We start from the raw sequence: 24,210 nt of genomic DNA, 5'->3' as shown, positions 1-24,210 counted from the left end.
TGCATTCTGCTGTGTAAATGACCACATTGTGGTGGCAGGTCCTGTGCATGCCAAATAACAAGGGTACAACTCCCTGCCACAGAATTATGCAGGGACTCGAAAATGAGCCCCGGTATGTTTTACCTCCACTGCCAAACTCCTAATAAGGCCCTGACTATTCGGCTGCGTATGTAACAAACCCTTCTGTATTTTGCAGAATATGAGATATGGTATTCGACAAACACCCCCTAAAAACACACCCCCCTAAATGAACGGGGAGGACTAGGATGCAGGCTTTTCTTTACTACTGTGTGCACCATGTTCAGAGCTTCACATTCTGAGGCAGCCAACACTCAACACTTGGCACATTCTAGATGGGTTTGTGCAGCAAGAAAAAGGAGAATTGGATGTATATTGGTCTACTGGCGTTTAGGAAAATAAATCAGATTTTCAAAAGAGAAAGAAAAAACGTTCAGTAAAACATCAACGGAAGCAAATCAATACCAGCTCCCTGCTAAGTACAGAGTATGAATTCGACATCAACGCAGTTCCAAAAAGGCTACATCGAACGGAACTAATGATTGAGAATTGCATTACAATCCCAGAATTCTCCGATGCCGGCGCACATCGCAGCGTGAGCTGCAACAGAGCGGGCTGTGCGAGTGGGAGTTGTGTTCTTCGCCCAAGCACCCTTCCTGGCAGCAGCTATCATCCGTCTCTCTCTGTGCCGTCCTACTCGCAGTGCCTGCATCTGGCCCCGCGCATTCAGGAGCCCGCAGGATCGCCCGGCACGGCTTCCGCTATCCCAATCCTGACACCTGTGCACAGGGAGTGGCCACAGTGGAGGCGGGGGCCCTGCGGCGCCTGCTGCTGCCGCCAGCAGCGGGCACGACTAGGGAGCCTGGAGCACACACATGTCTCATCTGCACGGTATTTAGCACCATACCCCCCACTGCCTCTCTGAATGTATATACTCCATGTCATGCCTCAGTGAGTGACTGCTTGCGCTTTGCTGTTTGGGTAGTGGTCTGGCACGGAGAAGAGGAGGAAGTTGGCTGGTCCCTGTACCAGCTGAACGGACCCGAGGAGCTGGAAGTCACGGAAGGTAGGAGGCGTCCATGTTCTCCCTTTCCGATTGTGTAAAGTGCTGCAGGTTGAAGGTGTTTAGTGATGTGGGGAATTAGTACACGTCTCTCTCTAATATTACCATTGACATCCGTTTCTTCTTCTTTCCAAGATGTTGTTGTCTGTCACATGCAGTCCTGTAATTATATAGTTTCTCTAATGGTTATATTCACTCTCTGTTTCGCACATGCCATTTTTTGTTGTTTCTTTTTTTTTCTCCTGCACGTAGATACGCCTTCCTGTGGCAGGTTAATTTCCATCAATTGCTGACGCGTGCATTATTCTGTTGAAACCCCTCCCCCACGCGGTAGTGATACGTTCACCCCACTCCTTCCATAGTTACCGTGAAGGATCATTCAAAAACTTTGCACGGGATAATCCTCGTTAGGACTGCAGCTGCATTCTGCCAAAGACATTGTGGTTTAGTTTCACGCATAGACTGTGGAAATGCACAAATAAATCAGTGGTAGCCAGGGACCAAACGAGGTACACAGTATCACCCGCGCACAAAATGAGGTTCCCATGTTCAGTCAAACCTTTCCCCCTCGAACAATGTATTTATTTGTGATATGGTTTATAAATAAAACCTTTAACAATTTAAAACAAATACAATTACAACAGTAATGCTTTCCACATCCAAATGTCCTTGCTCCCAAATTTAGCAAATGCAAAACCGTAGCCTTTTGTCACCTACATTTTATTTATTTATTTATTGGATATTTAAAAGGCGCTTATACAGTAATAGTGTGTCAAAGCGCCACATGGCAAAAGGGAATGGAACAAGGAAGCAGATAAACATTAAAAATGGACAATGAATAAATAGAAACAAAAAATGCGGTCATACAAGGCCTTGTGACATTCAGAAGGTGCAGGTGCAGTGAAAAAAAGGGGGTGGGGGTAAGTTCTATTAGTGATTCCCCTGGGGGGAGGGGAGGAAGTGCTAGAGGTGCCTATTGGGGAGGCAACAGGTAAGTGTAAGGGTGGATGGAGATGGTCCAGGGAATGGCTGTGTCTGCTACCCAACAGGTACGTGCAGGGCAGAAGCAAACCACCTGACAGGTGGGTGTGGGGCCAGAGAGAAGTGCATGGGGGGGATACTGGTGACGATTGGGCAGAAGGACAGGATCCTTTTGCACTCATGAGGGACCATGCCAGCAATCTCAGTGACAGAGGGGATGATTAGCATGGGAGGGGGAGAGGGAAGGAGGAGGAGGAGAAGAGAAAGGTCTTGAGTTATTTGCAGAACCTGAGGGGGTCCAGTTCAAGACAGAGAGAGATAGAGAAGGAGACTGTTCCATTGGAGAGATCCAGTTGAGGAGAGGGACTGCCCCAAGCTCTCTGCTTGGAGAAACATTTGGCCAGCAGAGAGTTGGTATGAGAAGATCGAAGGGATCTGGAAGGAGAATATTTAGTGAAAGAGAGCTGCAGGTAATGTGGTCCCAGGCCCCAAACAGCCTTGTGGATGATGTAAAGGGTCTTGCATTTGATCCTTGCAGCAACCAGGAGCCAGTGGAGAGAATTTAGATCTTGAGAGATGCAGTCCTTGCGCTTGAGACCAAGGATAAGTCTTGCAGCCCTATTCTGTATTAGTTGAAGAGGGCTATTAAAGTAATCCAGCCTGGAGATGACCAGAACTCTAGAAATAATGAGCTTCTCGGGGAAGGTGAGGAAAGGGAGAATGCCTCTAAGGAGGTAAAGTGGGCCTTCTTGGCAAGGTCCAAGATGTGAGGAGTAAACGAGAGAGAGTAGTCGAAGATGACACCAAGGTTTCTGGTTTCAGTGGAAGGAAGGGGAGGTAAGCCCATAGAGGGCAGCCAGAGTACAGGAGGGAAACGGGGAACAGATGGGCAAGAGGTGCAAGGTAGATGTTGAAAAGCCAAGACGAGAGGATGGAGCCCTGGGGAACACCACATGTGTACAGTGTGGTGGTGGAGGAGAAAGAGTCCAGGAGCACCTGGGAAGGGCAATCAGTGAGGAAAGAGGTCAACCAATCCAGTGCCTGTTCTCAGTTATAGAGGGTATCATGAAGCCGCTTTGTGAAAATAGAATGGCTGACCATTTCAACGGCGGAAGAGTGATCAAGGAGAATGAGAAAAGCAGGAGATTTAGAGGCAAGAGCAGTTTCCGTGCCTCTGGATGCTCAGAATCCAGGTTGATGGTCATGTAAACAACCAGTGAGTTCAGTGTGTTGCGTCAGTTGGGGGGAGACCAACTTCTCCAGGAGTTTCGCAGTTCCCCAATTTCCCGTTATTATTCGTGGATGGCGCCGTGCTACTGGCCGCATCCCACAAATTGTTCCTTTTAGGAGGATATTGGTAGTCAGGGTCATCTGTAGCCAGTCCCAGTACTTTGCATGCTGGTGTGTGTGTAGTTTTGAATTATAGTATAGTACTACAAGTCCCAGCATGCAAACTGCTGATGGCTGAAAAGTAAAAGGGGATGAAGCTGACACTCATGTCATGGAGCCAGTTGGCATGGGGCCAGTTGCCAACTATGTCTGGGATGTATGCGTGATAAATACGTTTTGGGGTTGCTCTTCAAAAAGAATTTTTGATTTGGGTGCATATCTGGATGTGTTGAAAGTGCAGTTGTTGTTGAGCTCGCTGAGACGCCCCCATGGATCTGTCAAGTTGGTGCATGCACGTTTATGCTTGTTTTTCGACGCTGCACGTGCTAAAGCTTATTGAAGGCCTGAGTGTGGTGCTGCTGTGTTCTTGTTTTGGCTGTTTTCTGTTTTGCTTCAAACTCTGTGTTGTATGTTTGACCAGGGGCATACAAGATCTCAGGACCCGGGTGCAAACATGAATTATTTCTCAACTTTCTTGTGATGGATAGCCCCTTTATAGCAGTCCTGCAGGCAAGTAAACCTAAGCCAATACAAAAATTGTGGGTCCTGCATTATTATTTGCGGATGACGCAGTGCTGCTGGCCACATCCCAAATGAGCCTCAAAACCACCCTGGTGGGTTTCATTGTGAAAGGTAACGATATGGGTCTGGAGCTAAACAAAGAGAAAACCAAAACACTAATCTTCAGACCACACCTAGCCACATCTCCGAAGCTTGACATCAAGGTGGATGGCACCATTCTAGAACAGGTCCCATCCTATGACTACCTTGGTGTCAGAGTCACGGACAATGGCATATGGTAGCAGCAGTTAATTAAAGCAACGGCTACCCTTGAAAAGTATTGTGGCAGAATAGGGTGGTTTCATTGCACCCACCATAGTGGGGCTATTAGCCCAGCCCTACAACTACACCGGTTGCAGGCAATTGCCACGTCACTATATGGGGCCGAGCTCTGGGGACACGTGGGAGCAAAATACCTGGCCATTGCTGAAAATAAATTCTTAAAATTGCTACTCGTACTACCCAGCTCCTCACCAGCCGAGTTCTAGCATATTCATGGAGTGTGATCTCCAACCAGTCGAAGATCAAGCCAGACCTAAGCATCTTCTGTACTGGATAAGGATATGGACCTTGCCAGACATGGCTGTATACAAAAATGCATTGGTGCACGTCTTGTCTCTCGCAGGGCCCAAATCCCTTCCATGGTTCAAATCGTGAAAACTGAATGGCCCAAATTGAACCTGGACCAGTACTAGAGGTCCCCCGAACTGATGCCTAGTGACTCAAGGCGACAGATCAAACATGCAGGTGGAATCTGTTCTCGCTTTAGGTTGGTATTGGAATGTACTACTCTGAGCACAGGCCTGCATTATATACAGCACAAACCTGATTTTGGGTTTGAGTTCTAGCTGGATATGTTCGGTCCACGATATGGCCGGCCCCTACACATTCAGTTTTGCCTTAAATTTCTAAAAGTGGCCTCCTTTATGTAGAACTGGCGAGGGTCTGTGTGGTAAAACATGTCTGGTCTGTGGGTCAACTGAAGAATCCATCATTCATTTTATGTTCTTCTGTGAGGGTTAAAAGGACTACCGCAACAGATATCTGTCCCCACTATTTAGATTGTCTAGAATCTGCCATGTTGAGGATGCTTTAGTCTATTGTAAGGATACCAGCAACTTGACAACGGCATACTTTTTATCCAAATATATCCACTGGGCTTGGTTAAAGCGAATCAAAGCGGGCCGCGGAATGACACTGCCCCAACTAGACCTTGATTCTGCATTGGCTTGTCAAGGGTTTTGACCCATGTTGAATCAATAGACTGGGTAGATGTGGGGATAAATGGTCACCTAATCTGCCACCCACCAGTGCAAAGAAAGATGGTTCTGTTCGAAATCCTTTTTTATTGATGTCAAAAAAGTTGCTAAAATCATGGGCACAAGACCACTCTACTGAAATGCATTAATTCAAGACAGATCCCAAAAATGGGTGCAGTACCAGCTTTGTCCACAAACCGGCGCTAGCAGTCTAAACTCTGACAGGAGAACTGCTACTTCAGAAGCTAATCAGCCTCCTGAGACAGCTGGAAACTTCAAAGGCCCGCTGGTTAATTAAAACTCTTAACGACCTGCTATTCCCAGAGACAATCTGATTGCATTAACAGGGCAAGAGGCTGGGAACCTTCTCACCTCAGAAACCCACACAACAGCCCAGGAAATCACAGGTTCATGCTAACCAAATGCAGAGTGGCCCCCTGGCCTGCTGACCTCAGCCGACACAATAGACTCTTGCAATTGAATGGGGTATGTTGATTTTCAGTGTGGACAAACAGAGCCCTGCCTGGGAGAGGAGAGACATGTGGTACTCCCAAGTTTCTGGGAATGGACTCAGACACTTTTGTGGAATCATATTGCAGCAAATATATGTTTAAGTTAAATGCTTCTAAAATATTATATTAAGCTCACAAAAATGTGCAATTTGGAGAACCTTAATCTAAGAAATGTACCCACAATTCAAGACTTGATTCAACTTTTTACCATGTTCTGAGGCAAAACCCCGCTATTTATTGATATTACAGACACTGGGTTTATGCTAGAGACCTAGTAAATTACTGGAATGTGTCTAGAAGGAGGGTGTACATTTGTGTAATTTTTGATACAGATTTAACATTGGTAAACCAAGTAAAAACAAAAATAAGTTGTCATTTTTGAATGCAAGCCCCCAGGAAGATCAGAGTTGAACAAGCATGAACCATAAGTAATCTGTAATATGTACATGTAATGTCAAACAACTGTATATCTGGGAAGGATGTGTAGTTATGAAAAATGATTTCCCAAGCAAAAGTAAAGGGGCGTTCTTCAATAGATCATAAATGGCTGACATCACTCTGACACTCCATTTCCTTCCCCCAATCAAGGAAGAGAGGAGGAACTGGCCAATGATAAGTTGAGAGGGTTGGGCATGCAGAATTAGCCGACCCACCCACTTTCTAAACACATAAAAAGAGCCACTGGAAGCCAGATAGGACTTTTTCTTTTTCACTTTCTGCGGAGCATTTTGACAGACAACTCCACATCCTGATTTCAGACTTCACATCCAGAAACTCCAAGAACTCTGGAAACCCAACAGCTGAACTCCTATCAGCAGGCCTTCAAAACCTAGCAACCAACCCAAACTATTCAGACAGCCGGGCTGAGCTGTCTAATTCTGGCTAAAACCCTGTGCCAGAAACACCCAGAAAGCAGAGCTGTACCTGGAACCAGAGACCAGACCGCCGTCTGTTTTGCAAAATAAAATACAAACTTCTCTAAGTCAGGAAGGAACTCAAATTCCAGAATGACGACACTAGGAGACATCAAAATAGCCAGAGAGCACTTCTTACATAAGCTATTTGTGAGAGGTGAATGGACTGAGCAGGGCCAGGATGCGTGGTTGTAGGAAACCACACAACAGGTCACTGCAACTGGGTTAGAAATCTGGAGAGATCAGGGTCCCTTACATGTGGCCCTGAGTGAACTATACATGGCTCCTAAAGCTAAAGATGAACACGACAAGATGGTTAGGATAGCGGCATATTTGTATCTATATATGGGAGCCATGCAGGACAAATGTGCTGAAGGCCAAGATCTGGCAAATAGGCAACAGATCGCGTTAGAGAAGGCCCAATCTGACCTGGTGTCTTCTGAGCAGAGGATGCACAGAAGCATGGAGTCAGAAAATGAGAGCAGACAGTATCTCATTAAAATCAAAGAGGACGTGTATTCTGCAACAGGAAAAGTCTGACCAGGATACCAGATTTCTGGCCTTGCAGAAGGAGTACCAAGAAGGTTTGGACTCCCTACTGCAGAGCCAGAAAAAGCTGGAGAAACAATTAGATTTCAATAGGGCATGTGCCGAACAGGTAGTTACCCTGCAAAGCCACCTAGATAGGGAAAAGGCAGAGAGCAATAAACTGATCCTGAAATACCTGGATACCCAGGCAGAGTTTGATCAGGAGCACCAGAAAGCTGGTGCCTTTCAAAGGCAAAGGGACGACCTGGCGGCACAGATGCAGACTCTTAGTCAGGAAAGGGACACCTTAGGCCAGGAAGTCTGCCATTTAAAAAGAAAAACTGAAGAAAATCACTTGGCCCTCCAGGGGCTGGGTAACCTCCAAAAAGAGCATCAGAACTTGTTAGAGCACACCAGGAGGGTGGAAGAGGCTCTGGCAAGAAAGGAGCAGGCCAGTAGGGATGGGACTCAGGAGGTAACCCTCCTGCAGCAAAGACTGGCCCAGTACTCCAGGACCAATCAGGAGGCACAGAGAGAGAATGAGGCTCTCTGCCAGCACAATGATAGGCTCCAGCAACAGGTAGCCATGCAGGAGAGACTGATAGAGTCTAGTAAGGCATTAACTGAGGAACTGAAAGCGCAGGCTCTTGCATTGCAACAGGGAGCAGGGGCTGATAGAGATGAGGTTCGCTGGGAAAGGGAAACACCTGAGCATAACCTCAGGAGCCCTAGTACCAGAGTCCTTCATCTCTCCCAGTCCCTGGACTCTGCCACCCCCATGTCCCCTGGCGCACATGAGCACAGGGCCACAGGGATGGCAGATTACTATCCAGCCAAAAGTATGGGGCTCATAGGCCAGTACCACCCAGGAATGGATGGGCGGGCATCCGGGTATGGGCACCTAAGTACAGTGCAATTTAGTGGGGAACCCCAGGAGAGTAGGCCCACCAAGGGCATCCTGAAAACCTCTGCCCAGTTAGGTCAGTGGGGGGTACCATGGTAGCAAGGAGGGCTCTGAAGACTCCTCTGAGCGTCACAGGACACAGGAGACCAGGTCCCCACATTCTGCCAGCTATTCCCAGGCTCGCAGAATCCGGGAAAACCTGGAAGATCAGACGGGCACCTCTGGGAGCAGTGCTTCTGAATCAGAGGATGAATGGACCAGGGTTACCCGAACCAAAAAGTCCAATAAGGTGAAAAGGGCCTTGCTTTAGGACCCCTTAAAAGAAATTAAGGCAATCAGGAGTGTCATCACGCCTTATCATAAGAACGCCAAGTATTCTGTTTGGGAACACTTGGAGCTCTATGAGCAAATGATGGAGACTTTCCATTTGAAGGACAGCAGTAGCTGCATCCAGTACGTCAAATGGACATTCTCCCCTGAATACTCCAGTTTCTTTGTGGGGCTGGAGGACCAAAACCATTCAAGATGGTCCACATATAGGGCGGCCATCTTGAAACATTTTTCTGTATATAGAAATCCCCAAGAGGCTCACAAGGCAGCCTACAATTTGCAATGTGGGGAGGATCAGGCCTCACAAGAATTCGTGCAAGAATTGAAGCGTGCCTTTGCGCTGACCACCAGAAGGGTGCGCACGGACAGCAGAGAATTCATCAACACATTTTTCCATGCTCTTCCCAAGTACATAATGACCCAGCTTGTGAGAGATTTTCACGAGAAAAGATCTTTAGACTGGGTCATTGAGCAAGCCACCCGGATCTATGAGGTGCAGAAGCCTATAGAAAATAAAGTAATGAGCAGAAAAACCCCAAAACCAACAGCACCCCTGCTGCTGCCAAGGTGGCGGAGGTAAAGGTTGCCCCCGTTTTAGATTTGGAGATGGGGGGGGCCTAAAAACCTGCCTGCGCAGAACAACTCTAACACCAGAAGGCCCTCGGGCCAGTCACAGACAGGGAGTCAAGGAGGTAGTCCCACAAATGGGGTCCCTCGCTACCCTGATTATGTAAGTCCCCGCTACAAGGGAAACAGACCAATCCTGGGTTATGTGTGGACTCCTCCAGCCCAAGGGGGGGGATCCAGCCAAGCACCTGACCCAGGGAACTTCCCTCCTAACTTCCCACAGGAGGGCAGAAATTCACCCAATTTCCAACCCCAAAACCATCCATCCTTCTTTCCCCAATTCCCTGAGCCAAGACAACCTAATCCGGGAGAGGGGAGGCCAAGGGTGGAGGGGTACCCAAATCTTCCCAACCCGGGGTATTACCAGAGAAGGGATAGCTACCCTTCCCGGGATCAGCCCAGGGGAGAAAATAGAGCCCCGTATCAGCCTGAGCGGGTTTCACAACTTGAGCGCCAGGTCCAAAACATGGCACAGGATTTGGGCCGCATGCTGAGGGCCCAACCTAACCCTCAGATGGGCATGCCGGCACAGAATGCCCCAAACTCTGGACCTAGTGCTCCAGAACAATGACGGGGGCAGCACCCCGATAACCCACCGGTTCCCAGGGAGGAGGCACAAGGGGAAGGGGGGTGTAAAGCCTTGGAGGAAGCTTCCTTCCCAACTTGAAAACAGCCCCTAGAAACCCAGGAACCGGAAACAAAATCTCTTCCCCCTGAAAGTCTGCCACCCAAGGAGCAGAGAGGTAGGAGAAACAAAGGACCCAAACAGACCCACTTTGTGGAGGAGGTACAGGTCTTCCAATTTGAGGGAAAGGGATCCTCAGAGGATCCTGGGAAAAGTATTTTCTCCTTCAGAGATGGGGGAACTCCCCCCAAGGAAAAATGGGTCCCAAGGGATTCCAACCCAGACTGGGTAGATGTGGGGATTGAGCTGTCGCCGCCCATCATTCTATCCCAGAATCAACAAGACCGAAAACCCCTGGTTCAAACCCATCCAGGTGACTGCCTCCAAAAAGGGGGGGGAGGCGACCCAGAACTGGAACCAGGGGAACCAGAAACCGCATCAATATCCAGTTGCAAACTTTTTATTTCAGATCCCCATGACTCTCCACAGAATTATGCCCAAATCTCTTCTCTCGCCATGTCCAAAACCAGAAAGTTAGCCCACCAGTTGTCCACAAATGTGCATTATCTGTGCCTCCTTGAGGAGAAGGAGGGAGAAGGAGGGAAGATACTATGCCCCGGAACAAGTACAGGGGCAGGGTACAATTTTGGCACTGGTGGACACTGGATCCCAAGCTACCCTTCTGTCCAAAAGGGCCTTTGATGAACTAAATGCAGGAAGGGGGGAGAATTACCGCATTCCTCTCACCTCTCTTCCTGGACAACTCCAGAACTTTGACGGGAAGGAAATTCCTGTCGAGGGGACTGCAGATTTGGACATCAAAATTGGGTGACACAAGGTGAAACACCCGGTCATAGTAGTGACTCCAGAGGGCACCCCTTGTTTACTAGGGAATGACCTCCTGAGAAGGTTGTCACCCCTAATAGATTGCGTGAACAAGGTCCTCTGGACCCAGACTAGCCGACCAATAAAATTAAAACAGAGTGTCAACCATATTAGTTTAAACGGCACCTGCCACATGGTTGAACAAAAATCTGACCAAGTTGAATTTCACTTCCAGAACAACCAAATTCCAGATGTGACAGTTATAGCAGTAGGACAACAGACTGGTGATGGGGGGCCCTCTCTATTTCTGAAAATCAACCTTCCTTCCAGTTTAAGGTGGTATTCCACACTGGAAGGAAACACTCTGAAATTCTTTACCAATCCACAATCAGACACTCCCACTCCTATAGTCCAGAAAGATGTGAAATCAGTTCAGAGCCTGGCCGATATTCAGCAAATTGGAGAGCCGTTGTTCATCCCTGTTCAGTTAAATGATGGGAAGGACTCTGTTCTCGCTCGAGTGTGTGTGAACAACGGGAAGAGCTTTATCAGCGAAGCAATGTTCCGCCAACTCCCAAAAGATCCAGCCATTCCCACATTCAAACTGATAGACAAATGGGAAATGGACCTGGAAGCACCCAATTCCAAACATCTCCTGCCAAGCAGGTGTATGCTCAAAATCTCCATTGGCAACAAGAGCATAGTCCATAATTGTTGGGTCGTGCGAGACGTCACTGCGACCTTTTACTTAGGCAGTGACATTCTCAATCGCTTTGCCATTAGTTTGGACCTAATAAACTTCAAAGCTTGGTCCCGATTAGCGGATAATCCCATGGGCTTTGATGATCCAGAAAAAGCATTTAGGTCAGCTCAATTGCTACCTTATGCAGTTGAAATTCAGCTTAAAGAGGAAGTCACCATCCCAGAAAGGACCTGACAATTCTCCCTGGAAGTGAAAGTTAAAAGAGGACAAAAATTGAAAAACCCTGATGCTTATATTCATCGAAATGCTTCTCTCCAACAGCAAGGGTTGGGGGTAAACCCAACACCATTAGTCAACATAGAACATGACACCATTCCAATAGAGGTGGATAACAGCGACTTAAAGAGTATTACTCTAGCCGCAGGCACCATTATTGGAATGGCGGTTGATGACCGAAATTTCTCCATTGATTTAGGAAATGAACTGTTAGGACCAATCCCCAAGGACTGTTTTGACAGTGACAGTGAGGACAATACAACACCAGACAAGATTTTTACCCGGCATGGGGCGAACCTCCTGGTGTACACTCCTTGCCCTTATGGTAAGGAAGATGTGACTTGTGACTTCAGGAGGGATGGGGTGATTTTCCAGGTCCATGAGGGCTGCCTTTCCCACCTGAAGCCTCCAGTCCAAATCAGCACTCTGACCAGGGACTTCTTCACCCAGCTGGAGGAGGCCGCTAAGATAGCCAAACCAGAAGTCTTTCCAGGCTTCAGGCAGATGGTGGAAGAGAGAGTCAACCTAGCAGATGCCTGTGTGACTCTGGAACAGAAGCAAAAGTTGAAACAAGTTTTCTTGGATTTCCAAGATCTCTTTGCGGTAGACTCATATGACTGTGGTCGCACCGACATCCATACAACAACAATTCCCACAGACCCTGGCATGACTCCAGTGTTTGTGAAGCAATATCGCTTGCCTCTCGCATCCATGGAGTCCCTTATTGAAATAATTAAGAACCTTGAGTCCCGGGGAACAATCCGTCCAGTCCACAGCACTTTCAATAATCTGGTGCTGGGAATATTGAAGCCAAACGGCCAGTGGAGACTCTGCACCGACCTTAGGGAGCTCAACAAATGGGTCCATACTTCCCGATGGCCTCTGCCCTACATTGACCAAGGGCTGGCGCAGAATCAGGGGTCACAGGTATTCACTGCAATAGACATGACCAATGGATACTGGACTGTGCCTGTCATTAGGGAGGACCAATACAAACTGGCTTTTACCTTTGGTGGCCAGCAGTACACATGGACCCGGACTCCCTTCGGAGACCTCAACTCCGGCAATGAATTCAACATTTTCCTACATAAGGCCATGCCCGACCTGGGTGCGAGGGGTAACCTGGCTTATGTAGATGATGTCCTCATCAAAAGTTCATCTGTGGAAGAACACATAGCGGAGATCCGTTATGTTCTGACACAGTTGAGGGCCGCCGGAGCAAAACTTTCCTTTCAGAAAGCACAGTGGTGTAGAACCTGTGTTAATTTCTTGGGGCATGAGATTACGCCTCAGGGTCTCTGTCCCCAAGAAAAGGAAGTGGAAGCACTTCAGAAACTGAAGGATCCCACAACTCTGCGGGAACTAAGGAGCCTCCTTGGACTGACTAATTACAGCAGAAAGTTCATTGAGGGCTACGCAGAGATCACCAGACCCCTGATTCATCTCTTGAAGGGGGGGGTCAAGTGGGAATGGGATCCAGAACAATCCGAGGCAGTAAGACACCTCAAGAGAAGCCTCTCACAAGCGCCTTGCCTAGCTTACCCTATCAGAAACAAGGAGTTCTTCCCGGAGACAGGGTTCTCTAATACGTGCTTGACGGCCGTATTATACCAAAAGCATGACAAGGTCAATAAAGTAATCTCCTATGCAAGCAAAACTTTATCCTCTGTGGAGGAAAAATTCAACGATTGTGAGAAGGCACTCCTGGCAACGGTGTGGGCATTGAAGAATTGCCGCCCGTTCATCCAGGGGGAACACATCATAGTGGAGACTCCACACCAACCTCTGCAATACCTCCAAAGTGACAGAATCCGGGCCGGAAATGTGAGTAATTCCCGAATTACTTCCTGGATTCTGTCAATGCAAGGCTTTCCTGTGGAGGTCAGATATGGCCAAAACAAGAAGAGTCCCCTCGCGCAAGGTCTGGCTGACTTGCATGATTGTGCCAGAGAAAACTGTCTCGAGGACGAAAGGCTAAAAATCAAGGACAACATGGCGGCATACCTTAATTCCCCCCACAAAGTCTTTGAACAAGACAAGTGTGAGGGAATGCCCACTGTCTATGTGGATGGATGCTCGTACCATGTTGACAACAACGGGGAGAAAGAACTGGTGGCCGGCGTAGGGAATGCATGGGTGAAGGAGTTTCCAGAACCCTCCGCTGGGTACAAAATTGGTCCCCGAAGTAGTCAGGTGGCAAAGTTGATGGCTGTGCATCAGACCATCCTCACTGCTGTCCAACATCAACTCCACGAACTGGTCATAATCACAGATTCGGATTATGTACTGAACGGGTTTGTGGAGCACCTGGTTAATTGGAAAACCAGAGGCATGTTATGTGCTAATAACAAACCCTTGAATCATGGGAAGTTAATCCAAAACATTGATCATCTGGTCACCTCGAATGAGATGACCATCTACTGGAAAAAGATCAAGGGTCATTCCAAAGTAGAGGGACCAGACAAAACTGGAAATGACTTAGCTGATCAGCTGGCCAAAACTGGGGCCATCCAAGGGGATCTAATAGAAATAGAGTCCCTGTTGGGGGAAATCCAGGTCACTGCTATCACTAGGTCCCAGACAAATGCTCACAATGATCTTTCAACTGCACAGTGGATTAAGGAGACCCCTGATGCTGATTTAATTACGACTCAAAAGGGGGATCCAATAATTGGGAAGTTTTACCAACATATTGAGGACCCTGAGAACTTTCCCCTGACGGATACCGATTACATTGGGAAGGAGGACCTTAGAGTGTTGATGAAATGTCCAAAGATGTTCCGAATCCAAGACGGTTTATTGGTAAGGAAATCCCAAGCTGGCCATGATCAGTGGGTGGTCCCTACCTCATTCCGAAGCCTGATATTAAGTCACACCCATGATGCGGCTACAGCCGGTCATAGGGAGTTTCACACAACACTTGAGATCTTAAGAGAGGTTGCACACTGGCCACACATGGGGCAGGACCTCGACCAATACTTGAAGGGGTGTCTGGTGTGTGCACAATTTCAGCCAACATCCCTCACACACCGGGCGCCTCTCCAAAAAAGGGGAATGACACTTCCATGGTCAGATTTTCAAATCGACTTTGTAGGCCCTGTGATTCACTCGTCTAGAGGAAACAAGTACACGTTGACGGTTACATGCTTGCTTACTAAGTCGGTGGAATGTCTCCCGGCCCCAAACTGCAAGGCAGAAACAGCAGCTGCCCTAATGATTAACCACATCTTTTCCCGTTTTGGTCTACCTCAACGGATTGAGTCAGACAGAGGTAGCCATTTCACCAGCGAGGTAATGACAAAGAAGTGGGAGATACTGCGGGTAAAAAGGAAGCTACACATTGCTTACAGGCCAGCTTCTTCTGGAGCAGTGGAGAGATACAACCGAACCATTGTGAGCATCTTAAAAAAGTTTGTGGCAGATTCTGGGCCAAGTTGGGATATCCGATTACCTCTGGTCCTAATGGCCATCAGACCTTCATCTGCAACTAAAATGTCACCATTTGAGATGATGACCGGACGCAAGATGGTGCTTCCCCAGCATTTGCTCTACAGGACCTAAGAGCAGACACTGATAAATGCCTCCACAACTCATGAGTATGTGGACAATTTAAGTAAACACCTTCAGCATGCTTTTGTCTATGCTCAGCGGAATCTAGAAAGATCAGCTGATAGCATGAAAACCCACTACGACCTGAAGACCACCAGGAAGGAATATACTGTGGGAGACCGGGTCTATCTATACAATTTCCAAAGGAACCAGGCCAAACAGCAAACATTTTTGCCTACATAGAAGGGACCGTTTGACCGTTTGAAATTATAGACAAAATTTCCCCTGTAGCGTATAAGATCCGCATCCCCAAACGTAGTCTGGCGGAAGGGGAAGACAAGTGGGTACATATAAATCAGCTAAAGTGTTGCCATCCCAGGCACACTCTGCAGCAACTGGAGGAGTCCTCTGCAATACCAGAGGGGACTGCTCCAGATTAATTCAGTTCCAACCCTAAAATATCCTACATATAGTCTCTAAAATATTATGATTCTTGTATGCAACTGTCTTTGAATTATATCTTGTTTTTCAAAACAAGAATGCTATGTCTCTTGATTTATAAAATGTACATGCCGCCCCACTATATCAATAGTGGGGGAGAAATGTCTACGAATAGGTATTGCCGCTTTTTTCTTTTCATATCCTAGGAGAGATGAAACCATGGAGACTGACCAAGGAGGAAGACCGGGGACCGGGAGCAGAGATCCGAGGGGCCTGGGGTACCACCCAATATTCCCATCAGGACCGGCGAGGAGAACCGATCGATCCAACACGATGGAGGAAAAGATGCTGAACTGTGCCATCTATGGAATTGGAAGAAGAAGATGCGGACATACCAGCGTGTGGATCAAAGACATCCTCTGCACCCGACTCCCCCTCAACTTGAAATCAAAGCGTAGTCGGGCGGGGGGGCTTGTCAAGGGTTTTGAGCCATGTTGAATCAATAGACTGGGTAGATGTGGGGATAAGCTGTCGCCGCCCACATTCACGCCAGAATCGAGGAGAACCGCGCAGTTTGCGCACACCAAAATGGTCACCTTATCTGCCACCCACCAGTGCAAAGAAAGATGGTTCTGTTCGAAATCCGTTTTTATTGATGTCAAAAAGTTGCTAAAATCATGGGCACAAGACCACTCTACTGAAATGCATTAATTCAAGACAGAGCCCAAAAATGGGTGCAGTACCAGCTTTGTCCACAAACCAGCGCTAGCGGTCTAAACTCTGACAGGAGAACTGCTACTTCAGAAGCTAATCAGCCTCCTGAGACAGCTGGAAACTTCAAAGGCCCGCTGGTTAATTAAAACTCTTAACCACCTGCTGTTCCCAGAGACAATCTGATTACATTAACAGGCCAAGAGGCTGGGAAACCTTCTCACCTCAGAGACCCACACAACAGCCCAGGAAATCACAGGTTCATGCTAACCAAATGCAGAGTGGCCCCCTGGCCTGCTGACCTCAGCCGACACAATAGACTCTTGCAATTGAATGGGGGATGTTGATTTTCAGTGTGGACTGTAAACAGAGCCCTGCCTGGGAGAGGAGAGACATGTGGTACTTCCAGGTTTCTGGGGGTGGACTCAGACACTTTTGTGGAATCATATTGCAGCAAATATATGTTTAAGTTAAATGCCTCTAAAATATTGTATTAAGCTCACAAAAATTTGCATTTTGGAGAACCTTAATCTAAGAAATGTACCCATAATTCAAGACTTGATTCAACTTTGTACCATGTTCTGAGGCAAAACCCTGCTATTTATTGATATTACAGACACTGGGTTTATGCTAGAGACCTAGTAAATTACTGGAATGTGTGTAGAAGGAGGGTGTACATTTGTGTAATTTTTGATACAGATTTAACAGTGGTAAACCAACTAAAAACAAAAATAAGTTGTCATTTTTGAATGCAAGCCCCAGGAAGATCAGAGTTGAACAAACATGGACCATACGTAATCTGTAATATGTACATGTAATGTCAAACAACTGTATATCTGGGAAGGATGTGTAGTTATGAAAAATGATTTTCCAAGCAAAAGTAAAGGGGCGTTCTTCAATAGATCATAATGGCTGACATCACTCTGACACTCCATTTCCTTCCCCCAATCAAGGAAGAGAGGAGGAACTGGCCAATGATAAGTTGAGAGGGTTGGGCATGCAGAATTAGCCGACCCACCCACTTTCTAAACACATAAAAAGAGCCACTGGAAGACAGATAGGACTTTTTCTTTTTCACTTTCTGCAGAGCATTTTGACAGACAACTCCACATTCTGATTTCAGACTTCACATCCAGAAACTCCAAGAATTCTAGAACCCAACAGCTGAACTCCTATCAGCAGGCCTTCAAAACCTAGCAACCAAACCAAACTATTCAGACAGCCAGGCTGAGCTGTCTGATTCTGGCTAAAACCCTGTGCCAGAAACACCCAGAAAGCAGAGCTGTACCCGGAACCAGAGACCAGACCGCCGGCCAGTGCCAAGAACTTTTGTCAGAACCAGAGATCCAGACCGCTGTGCAGTGCCGCTAGCAGAGCTGACCAGATCGCTGTGCAGTGCTGAGAGCTGACCCAGACGCTGTGAGCAGAACCGCCAGGAGTCCAGTCCAACCGGTTGACCCGATCCGTGACGAAGTCGCATTCCTGTCCAAAATCTAGTGTGCGTACCCAGCTAGCACTGTGCCAAAACCAATCTCTTAGTTTAAAATAATCTAATCCAAATTTTAACCTTTTAGAACTGCCTCATAGAATCGTGTCATTCTGTCATCTTTAAAACTGAAAACTGTCATCTGTCATACTGAAACTGTGATTTCATTTCTGAAAAACTACCTTCACAAAATCGTCCATATCTCCGGAACCGTTTGTGCTAGAAGCGAGTTTTAACTGTCATCTTAAAGCTAAGAACGAACCTAAAACCGACTTGCTACCCCTTATAGTGCCTCCGTAATTGTGCTCGACGCACGCGACTAAATCGCAGCAATTTGACATTTTGCTTCATTTCAGCCACGGGTAAAAATATTTGTCCTTGCTTTCCTTTGCTGAAATTCGTTTGCAACCTGACAATCATTCATAGAGCATTGCTAAAGTGATCCTGAATTAATTTAAAGTATCTCTCACTCACCCTGAACTTCCTATAGGGAATTAAAAGCAATTTGAGTATATTTTTCACTTCATTGCCACCACATTTAAAAGGATTTTGCCTATGTTTAAACTCCTACCTGTTTTCCTCTAAGCTTGCTAGGGGGGAACTGAATTATATTTGATTGCATTCCTGAGAACTGTGTGCTTTCCTTCCATCTCTTTACATTGCATAAGGGGGGGGGGGGTGAATTGCTACCAGGGGGATAAGTGATTACATTGTTTTGGTTGAAATCATATCAAGTTTATTTTCTGTACTGCATTTCATTCATCATTGCATTGTCTTTGAAGCCATATGAGCATTCTCAGCTACTTTATCCTCTCTATATCAACTTCTAAGCCATTAAAAAGAGTGTACCACTATAACATTATCCATTGTTAATCAACATCATATTCTCAAGTGTGATATCAAATATTAATTTATTATAAAAGTGTGATATATATACATTGTGTAATTTTCAAATAAACCTTTTAATTTGCAAAACAAACCTACTTCTTGGCTCAGTGGGGTCAGGGGGATTCTAAGAGAGGGGTGTTATATAAGGGTTGTCATCCAGAGTAAACGAACTGGACATCAAAATATATCATAAGGGTTTCCCTCAGCATCCCAGAGTAGGCATTGACTTAGCTGTAGTGTTGAATTGAATCTGCTTACAGCTTTGAACCCTGTATAAACTGTATTGTGAAATGGCACACTATACCCTATTTGAATAATTGTATATTGGCCTATCTTATGTTATATTGATTATATGTTTGAATATGTTGTGTTATTTTAAATACCTTGGGTCCTGTTACAATTTTTATCTTCTCAATGTTTACTTATCTGCTGCTTTGAGGCTAACACCCTAATAAAGCAAACAGTGATGGAGGTGCACCTTATTGAACAGGCAACTGTTACAGAGCTTTAGTGAGTGCTATAAGAGAGGCAGGAAAGAAAGGGTAGGGTTAAATGGATATAATTTGACCGAGAGAAATATAAAGGTCAAAGGGAGTAACACATGACCTCTGTTAATTTTGACAGTGACAGAGGCTACCTAATAACTGACTGCAAGCTCAGAACCACATTATATTGCTTCACTATATAGCAGACAGTGCACCGCCTTGGCGTCATCGAGCCAGATAGATATTTCATTTTCATCTATGCTTTCTACGATTTAGTGCAGTAATACAATGTTGCGCTGTGTTCACTTTCTGACATGAAGTAGACCAAGCAGTACGATGTCCGGTTTTCAGGCATCATTTTATTCTTGTTACTTTCTAACATTTGCTGCAGACAGAGAAGTTTCCATCTAAATTGACTGCCATCTCTGACGTCCTCTGTGTTGGTCTTAACAGTCCATGCAGGTGGCGCTAGTTATGGTTCCATAGCAAACCATAACTGGTCGTATTACTTGTGTTTTTCGATTTTATTTTGTAACCATAACGTCCCTTTAACAACGTTTGTGCACTGAACTTCAATGGTTTTTATAAGTGGAAATGTTTCATGATGTTACAGCACTGTATACGAGTTATTGATAATTCCTCTTTTAACATATATGATAGGACTATAAACCTCCTTTAACAAAAATATTTTTTGCAACGCATTCTGATGTGTGTCGTTTTCAAGGAGCATGAGAAACACGGCCCCCTACCTTAGATGTAACGCTCACCCAACTTCCCATGTTCACCTATCCCTCAAAATCTGTAGTTGGTGCTCCTTCCCTTATTTCTCCACCCACCTTACTGCATAGCCTCTCCTCCAAAAAAAAACATTCAAAATAAAAAATAAATAAAAAATGTTCCTTTAGGAACCACCTTTCACAGTTAAAAAATAGAAGTAATTTAAATTTTTCAGTAAAGTAGTTAGACTCAATACGATTCTCCAACATTCCCATTAGCATTTTCTACTATGCTAATGGAAATAATGGACAATTGTATAGTAGAGAAAAAGAAAAAAGTACTGAAACAATTTTCTGTCCCAAATACTTTTCTCTAGCTAACAATAAGGGCCATAATCCATGGCCCTACATGACTATCCACAGTCTCCACAGTCCCCTCTCTAGACCATGCATTATTAAAAAAGCTGGATTGCACGTGCACGCCGTCGCGCAAGACAAACCTTCTACCCTATTTACTGTTATGTTTGAAGCACTCTGATATAATGGAAGTACGAGGGTCCATGTAAATTGTAATACAAGTTTATTACGCAAAGCAGTTATAGGCAAGTAAGTACCATGAAGGAAGTACCGGGACATCCACACTCAACCAGAGCAGCCTTCAACTAATTCCTAGAATCCCGGAACCCCAAACCCTGCCAACCTTCCATGAGACCTAAAGATTCTACATGACCTCACAGCTCAAGTAAGCAGGTAAGAACACTGAACCTGCACACAGATGTAAACACCACCAAACAGCACTCAACCACATAATCAAGCTACAAGCTATGATTATGGCACACTCCCTCCTTGCTTGCTCCAAAACAGTCACACATATATCCACCAATCAGTTCAAAGATCTATACATATAACCATATCAACATATTAAACTTCCACACACTGACTGCCACTTAAAAATTATCTACACATCTTATACATATGCATTTCACTTGCTTATTCCCAAATAATTGTACACAAAGCTGCTATAAATGCACATATGCATTGTGCAGTAAAAGAAGTGCATGAATGGAAAGAGGAGTAGGGATTACCAATTGCTCATAGATGCCCAGAAGGAAAGTGCCAAGACATGCCAAACTGGGAGGCCAATAGCTACCTGCTGGGGCAGAGGAGTCCCATGGATGTGGTACACAGACGCCAGACGGTAGACCCACAAGGGCAGTAAAGCGGGGAGGGGGGTGTACTGGTGTCGACTAAATATAGGGCCCGGAACCTGTGAGGTTCATGAGGGACTAGGCCACTAGTCTCAGCGGCAGTGGTATGAGATAGCAGGGAAGGGATTAAGTAAAACAGGAACATAAAAGCAGTTTTCAGAAGCTTCCGGAACTTAAAGAAGTCCAGCCAAGTATAAGAGGAGCAGGAAGGCTGTTCCAAAGACAGGCACTGGCTGAAGACATACACATGCCTCTCGCTCTCTGTTTCAAAAAGCATTTGACAAGCAGAGTATTGGAGTTACTGCAGCGGGGGGCTCTAGCAGGGCAGTATTTAGGGAAACAAAGTTGGACTTATTGTAGTCTTTGCAATTAGCAGGAGCCAATGTACACATTTTAGAGCTGCAGCGATACGATCCCTGGCTTGAGGCCAAGGTTAAGTCTTGCAGCCCTATTTAGAGATTAGCCGAAGGGGGCATAGACAACAATGGGGGAGGTTACGGAAGATCCTGTTGTAGTAGTCCATCCTACACAGGAACAGGGCTCTCCAGACTTTGAGCTTCTGGGGGAAGATGAGGAACGGTACAGTGCCTGTAAGGAGGTCAAGCTGAAATCATGGGCTTTCTTTACAAGCTCCAAAATGTAAGGAGTAAAGGAAAGAGAGGACTTAAAGATAACCCCAAGGTTTTTGGTCTCGCAGGATGGTGAGAGTAGAGGGCCCAAAGACAGCGGCTAGAGGGTAGGAGATAAACAATGCACATGTGTCACAGTAAGAAAGATCTCTGTCTTACTGGCATTGAGATACAGATTGTTAGCCGCACACAATGCCTCGATTGCGGTCAGACTATTAGGGATAAAAAGCGAGGACAACAAATTAGTTCAGAGAAGTTTAAGGAAAACTGTGTGTCATTAACATAACACTGGAAATGAGAAAAGAAGAAGGACATCAGGTGAGCCACAGGGACGAAATAGATATGGAAGTGCCACAATCACAGGATAAAACCCTGGGTTACTCTGCAGGTACACATGGAGGGGGTGGAGTACAAAGAGCCCAGTTGCAGCTGGTAAAGGCGGTTAGCGAGGAAAATAAATCAGCCAGTCCAGTGCCCGGCGCATGATGCTAACGGTATCATGTAACCATTTAATGAGGATACAATTGTTGACCGCGTGAAAGTTTGAGGAGACATGGTGAAGTTATGGTTGCTTAGCTTACCATAACTAACGATTTTCTGGGGGGTTTCGTTCGGTTTTACTTGTAACCATAACGTCCCTTTAACCAAGTTTTTCACTTTTGGGGATCTTGGATAGATAAAATCCTTGTGATTGCAGCAAAACAAATTTTGAATGTTTGGAAGACCAGGAAGAAGCCAGCAGTGGAAGATAGGATAAATGATCTGGTAGTATTATCCGAATTTGAGTTAGTTATGTTTAAGAGAAGGGTAAAGAGGAAGTTTATTGGACTTGGTGGAAATCTTTTATTGACTTATATGGTACTGGGATATCGATGGATTGATGTATGAAGTTAGGTGTCTTAAATATGTTTTATTTCTTGTCTTGTCTTGTCTATATGTTTGGACTAGTAGATAAAGCTTTGGTGAGGTTATGTTACTCTTTATACTGTGATTTATTGTTTCATGACAAGATACTTTGTTTTATTTTTAAATTTTAGTTAAATAAATTGTATGGGGATATGTTCGATATTCAACATGTATATATATGATAAGATTTGTAAGAAGTGACATTTGTAATCATGTTTTAATTGTTATCTTACATATACTTTTCTGAAATCAATAAATAAAGTTGATTAAAAAAAGTATTTTCACTTTCCTCACCAAAATATGTATTCATTATAGAATGCCAATATCAAGTGGCAGCTCATGACTTCTTTAAGTGGGAGTTCTTATTTTGCCCAAATTGGTGTGAGAGACTGAGGACCAGGTTCCGAGCCTGTGCTAAATATAGCGTGGAAAGCCGACATTCTCCCCTCCAGTTTCCAACACCATCATTCTGAGATGGGTGGAAATACTGGAGGGGAAATGTCGTGTTTTCCAGCAGCAAAAGCTGCTAAAATCTATCTTTGCAGGGGAAACATGTGCCCCAGTGGCTTAGCAAGCATTTCTCAAAAGACTGCCACTTTTCTAATTAGAGAAAGTTTTCTTAAACTTTCACTGAACTAGAAAAGTGGTGCAGCAGTCTACGAAATGCTATCTACATAATGGGAGAATGGGTGTTGTGGGGTTTAACAGCACCTCCAAGGGTTCCGTTAGTGTCCGCATCTTTTGGCTGGTGCAGGAAGGGTGTTCTGGCATATGAAAGCAGTCCTTGCCAGCCCCTAGCATGTGAGGTGGTTGGCAAGGTTGTTGCCATACCGTAAATCACAGCTTTTTAGGAATGGCAGGCTTTGTTTATTGCAGCCACTCCCGCAATACATCAGAATGCATGTCTTTTCCATTTTAACATGCACCTCTGAATCAGGCCGGGAGTGTTGATAGGCTGCACAAAGTAGCCTGTGCAAGGGTTGGGGGGTGATTTTTGGGTTCAGGGTTTTTCTCTCCTAGACACAATTTTTAAATAGCACAATTATTAGGAGTTATTTGGTAAAGCCAGGCAATTTAAAATCAGCTCTGTGGAGTAATATTAAAATATAATAGATGTCAGGTCAACAACAATATGCAGGATCATTTTACAACTGGTTTTCTGGATGCCGTGGTTATTTTCAATATTTGCCTGCATTGCCGGCATAAAACACATTTTTTGATGTTTATGCCTACACTATATTCTAACACTCCCATTGTATAGCACATTTATGTAATACCTGTGCCAACAATATATATTCCTCTATAAGAAGAGATGTTCAAGCTGGCTGCACCAATTGTATGCCAGTGTTGCTACTGTAAGAACACAGTCATGCTTGTTTCCCCATTATATTCTGGTGTTGCCATTGTAAAGCATTTTCAGGCTGGCTAAGCCCAAAATATTGCAGAAATGCCGCAGTAAAAGCATGTTCATTCTGCATGTGCCAATGTAGGCAAAATATTTCAAGTGTAAAGGGCAGTAACTACCACCCCTCCTTTCTGCCCCGCCCCGCACCCACCGCCCCCACACACACAAAGATGAAACCATGGGCTAAAAGGACAAGTGGCTCAAGATTGCCAAAATGCTTCAAATACCTATGTATTCTGTTGCATATAACAGTATTTAGCACCATAAATCA

At 45.5% G+C, this 24,210-nt stretch overlaps 1 protein-coding gene across 1 annotated transcript in view; it reads left to right on the top strand.

Moving 5' to 3' along the window:
- Positions 1-769: 769 nt before the first annotated feature.
- The window catches only part of PPP2R2C (protein phosphatase 2 regulatory subunit Bgamma), a 1,229,805-nt gene continuing 1,206,364 nt past the window's right edge, over positions 770-24,210 (top strand). Inside the window, exons 1-2 of the mRNA XM_069631987.1 lie at positions 770-909; positions 1,004-1,084. Of these exons, the coding sequence (XP_069488088.1) occupies positions 894-909; positions 1,004-1,084 (97 nt within the window). The 5' untranslated portion in view covers positions 770-893. The remainder of the gene's footprint in view (positions 910-1,003; positions 1,085-24,210) is intronic.

Source organism: Ambystoma mexicanum, chromosome 6q (genome assembly GCF_040938575.1).
Source record: "Ambystoma mexicanum isolate Mex_15411 chromosome 6q, UKY_AmexF1_1, whole genome shotgun sequence".
NCBI classification, from domain to species: domain Eukaryota; kingdom Metazoa; phylum Chordata; class Amphibia; order Caudata; family Ambystomatidae; genus Ambystoma; species Ambystoma mexicanum.
The sequence above is the reverse complement of the archived record's forward strand: the minus strand, read 5'-3'. Positions and strand labels throughout refer to the sequence as shown.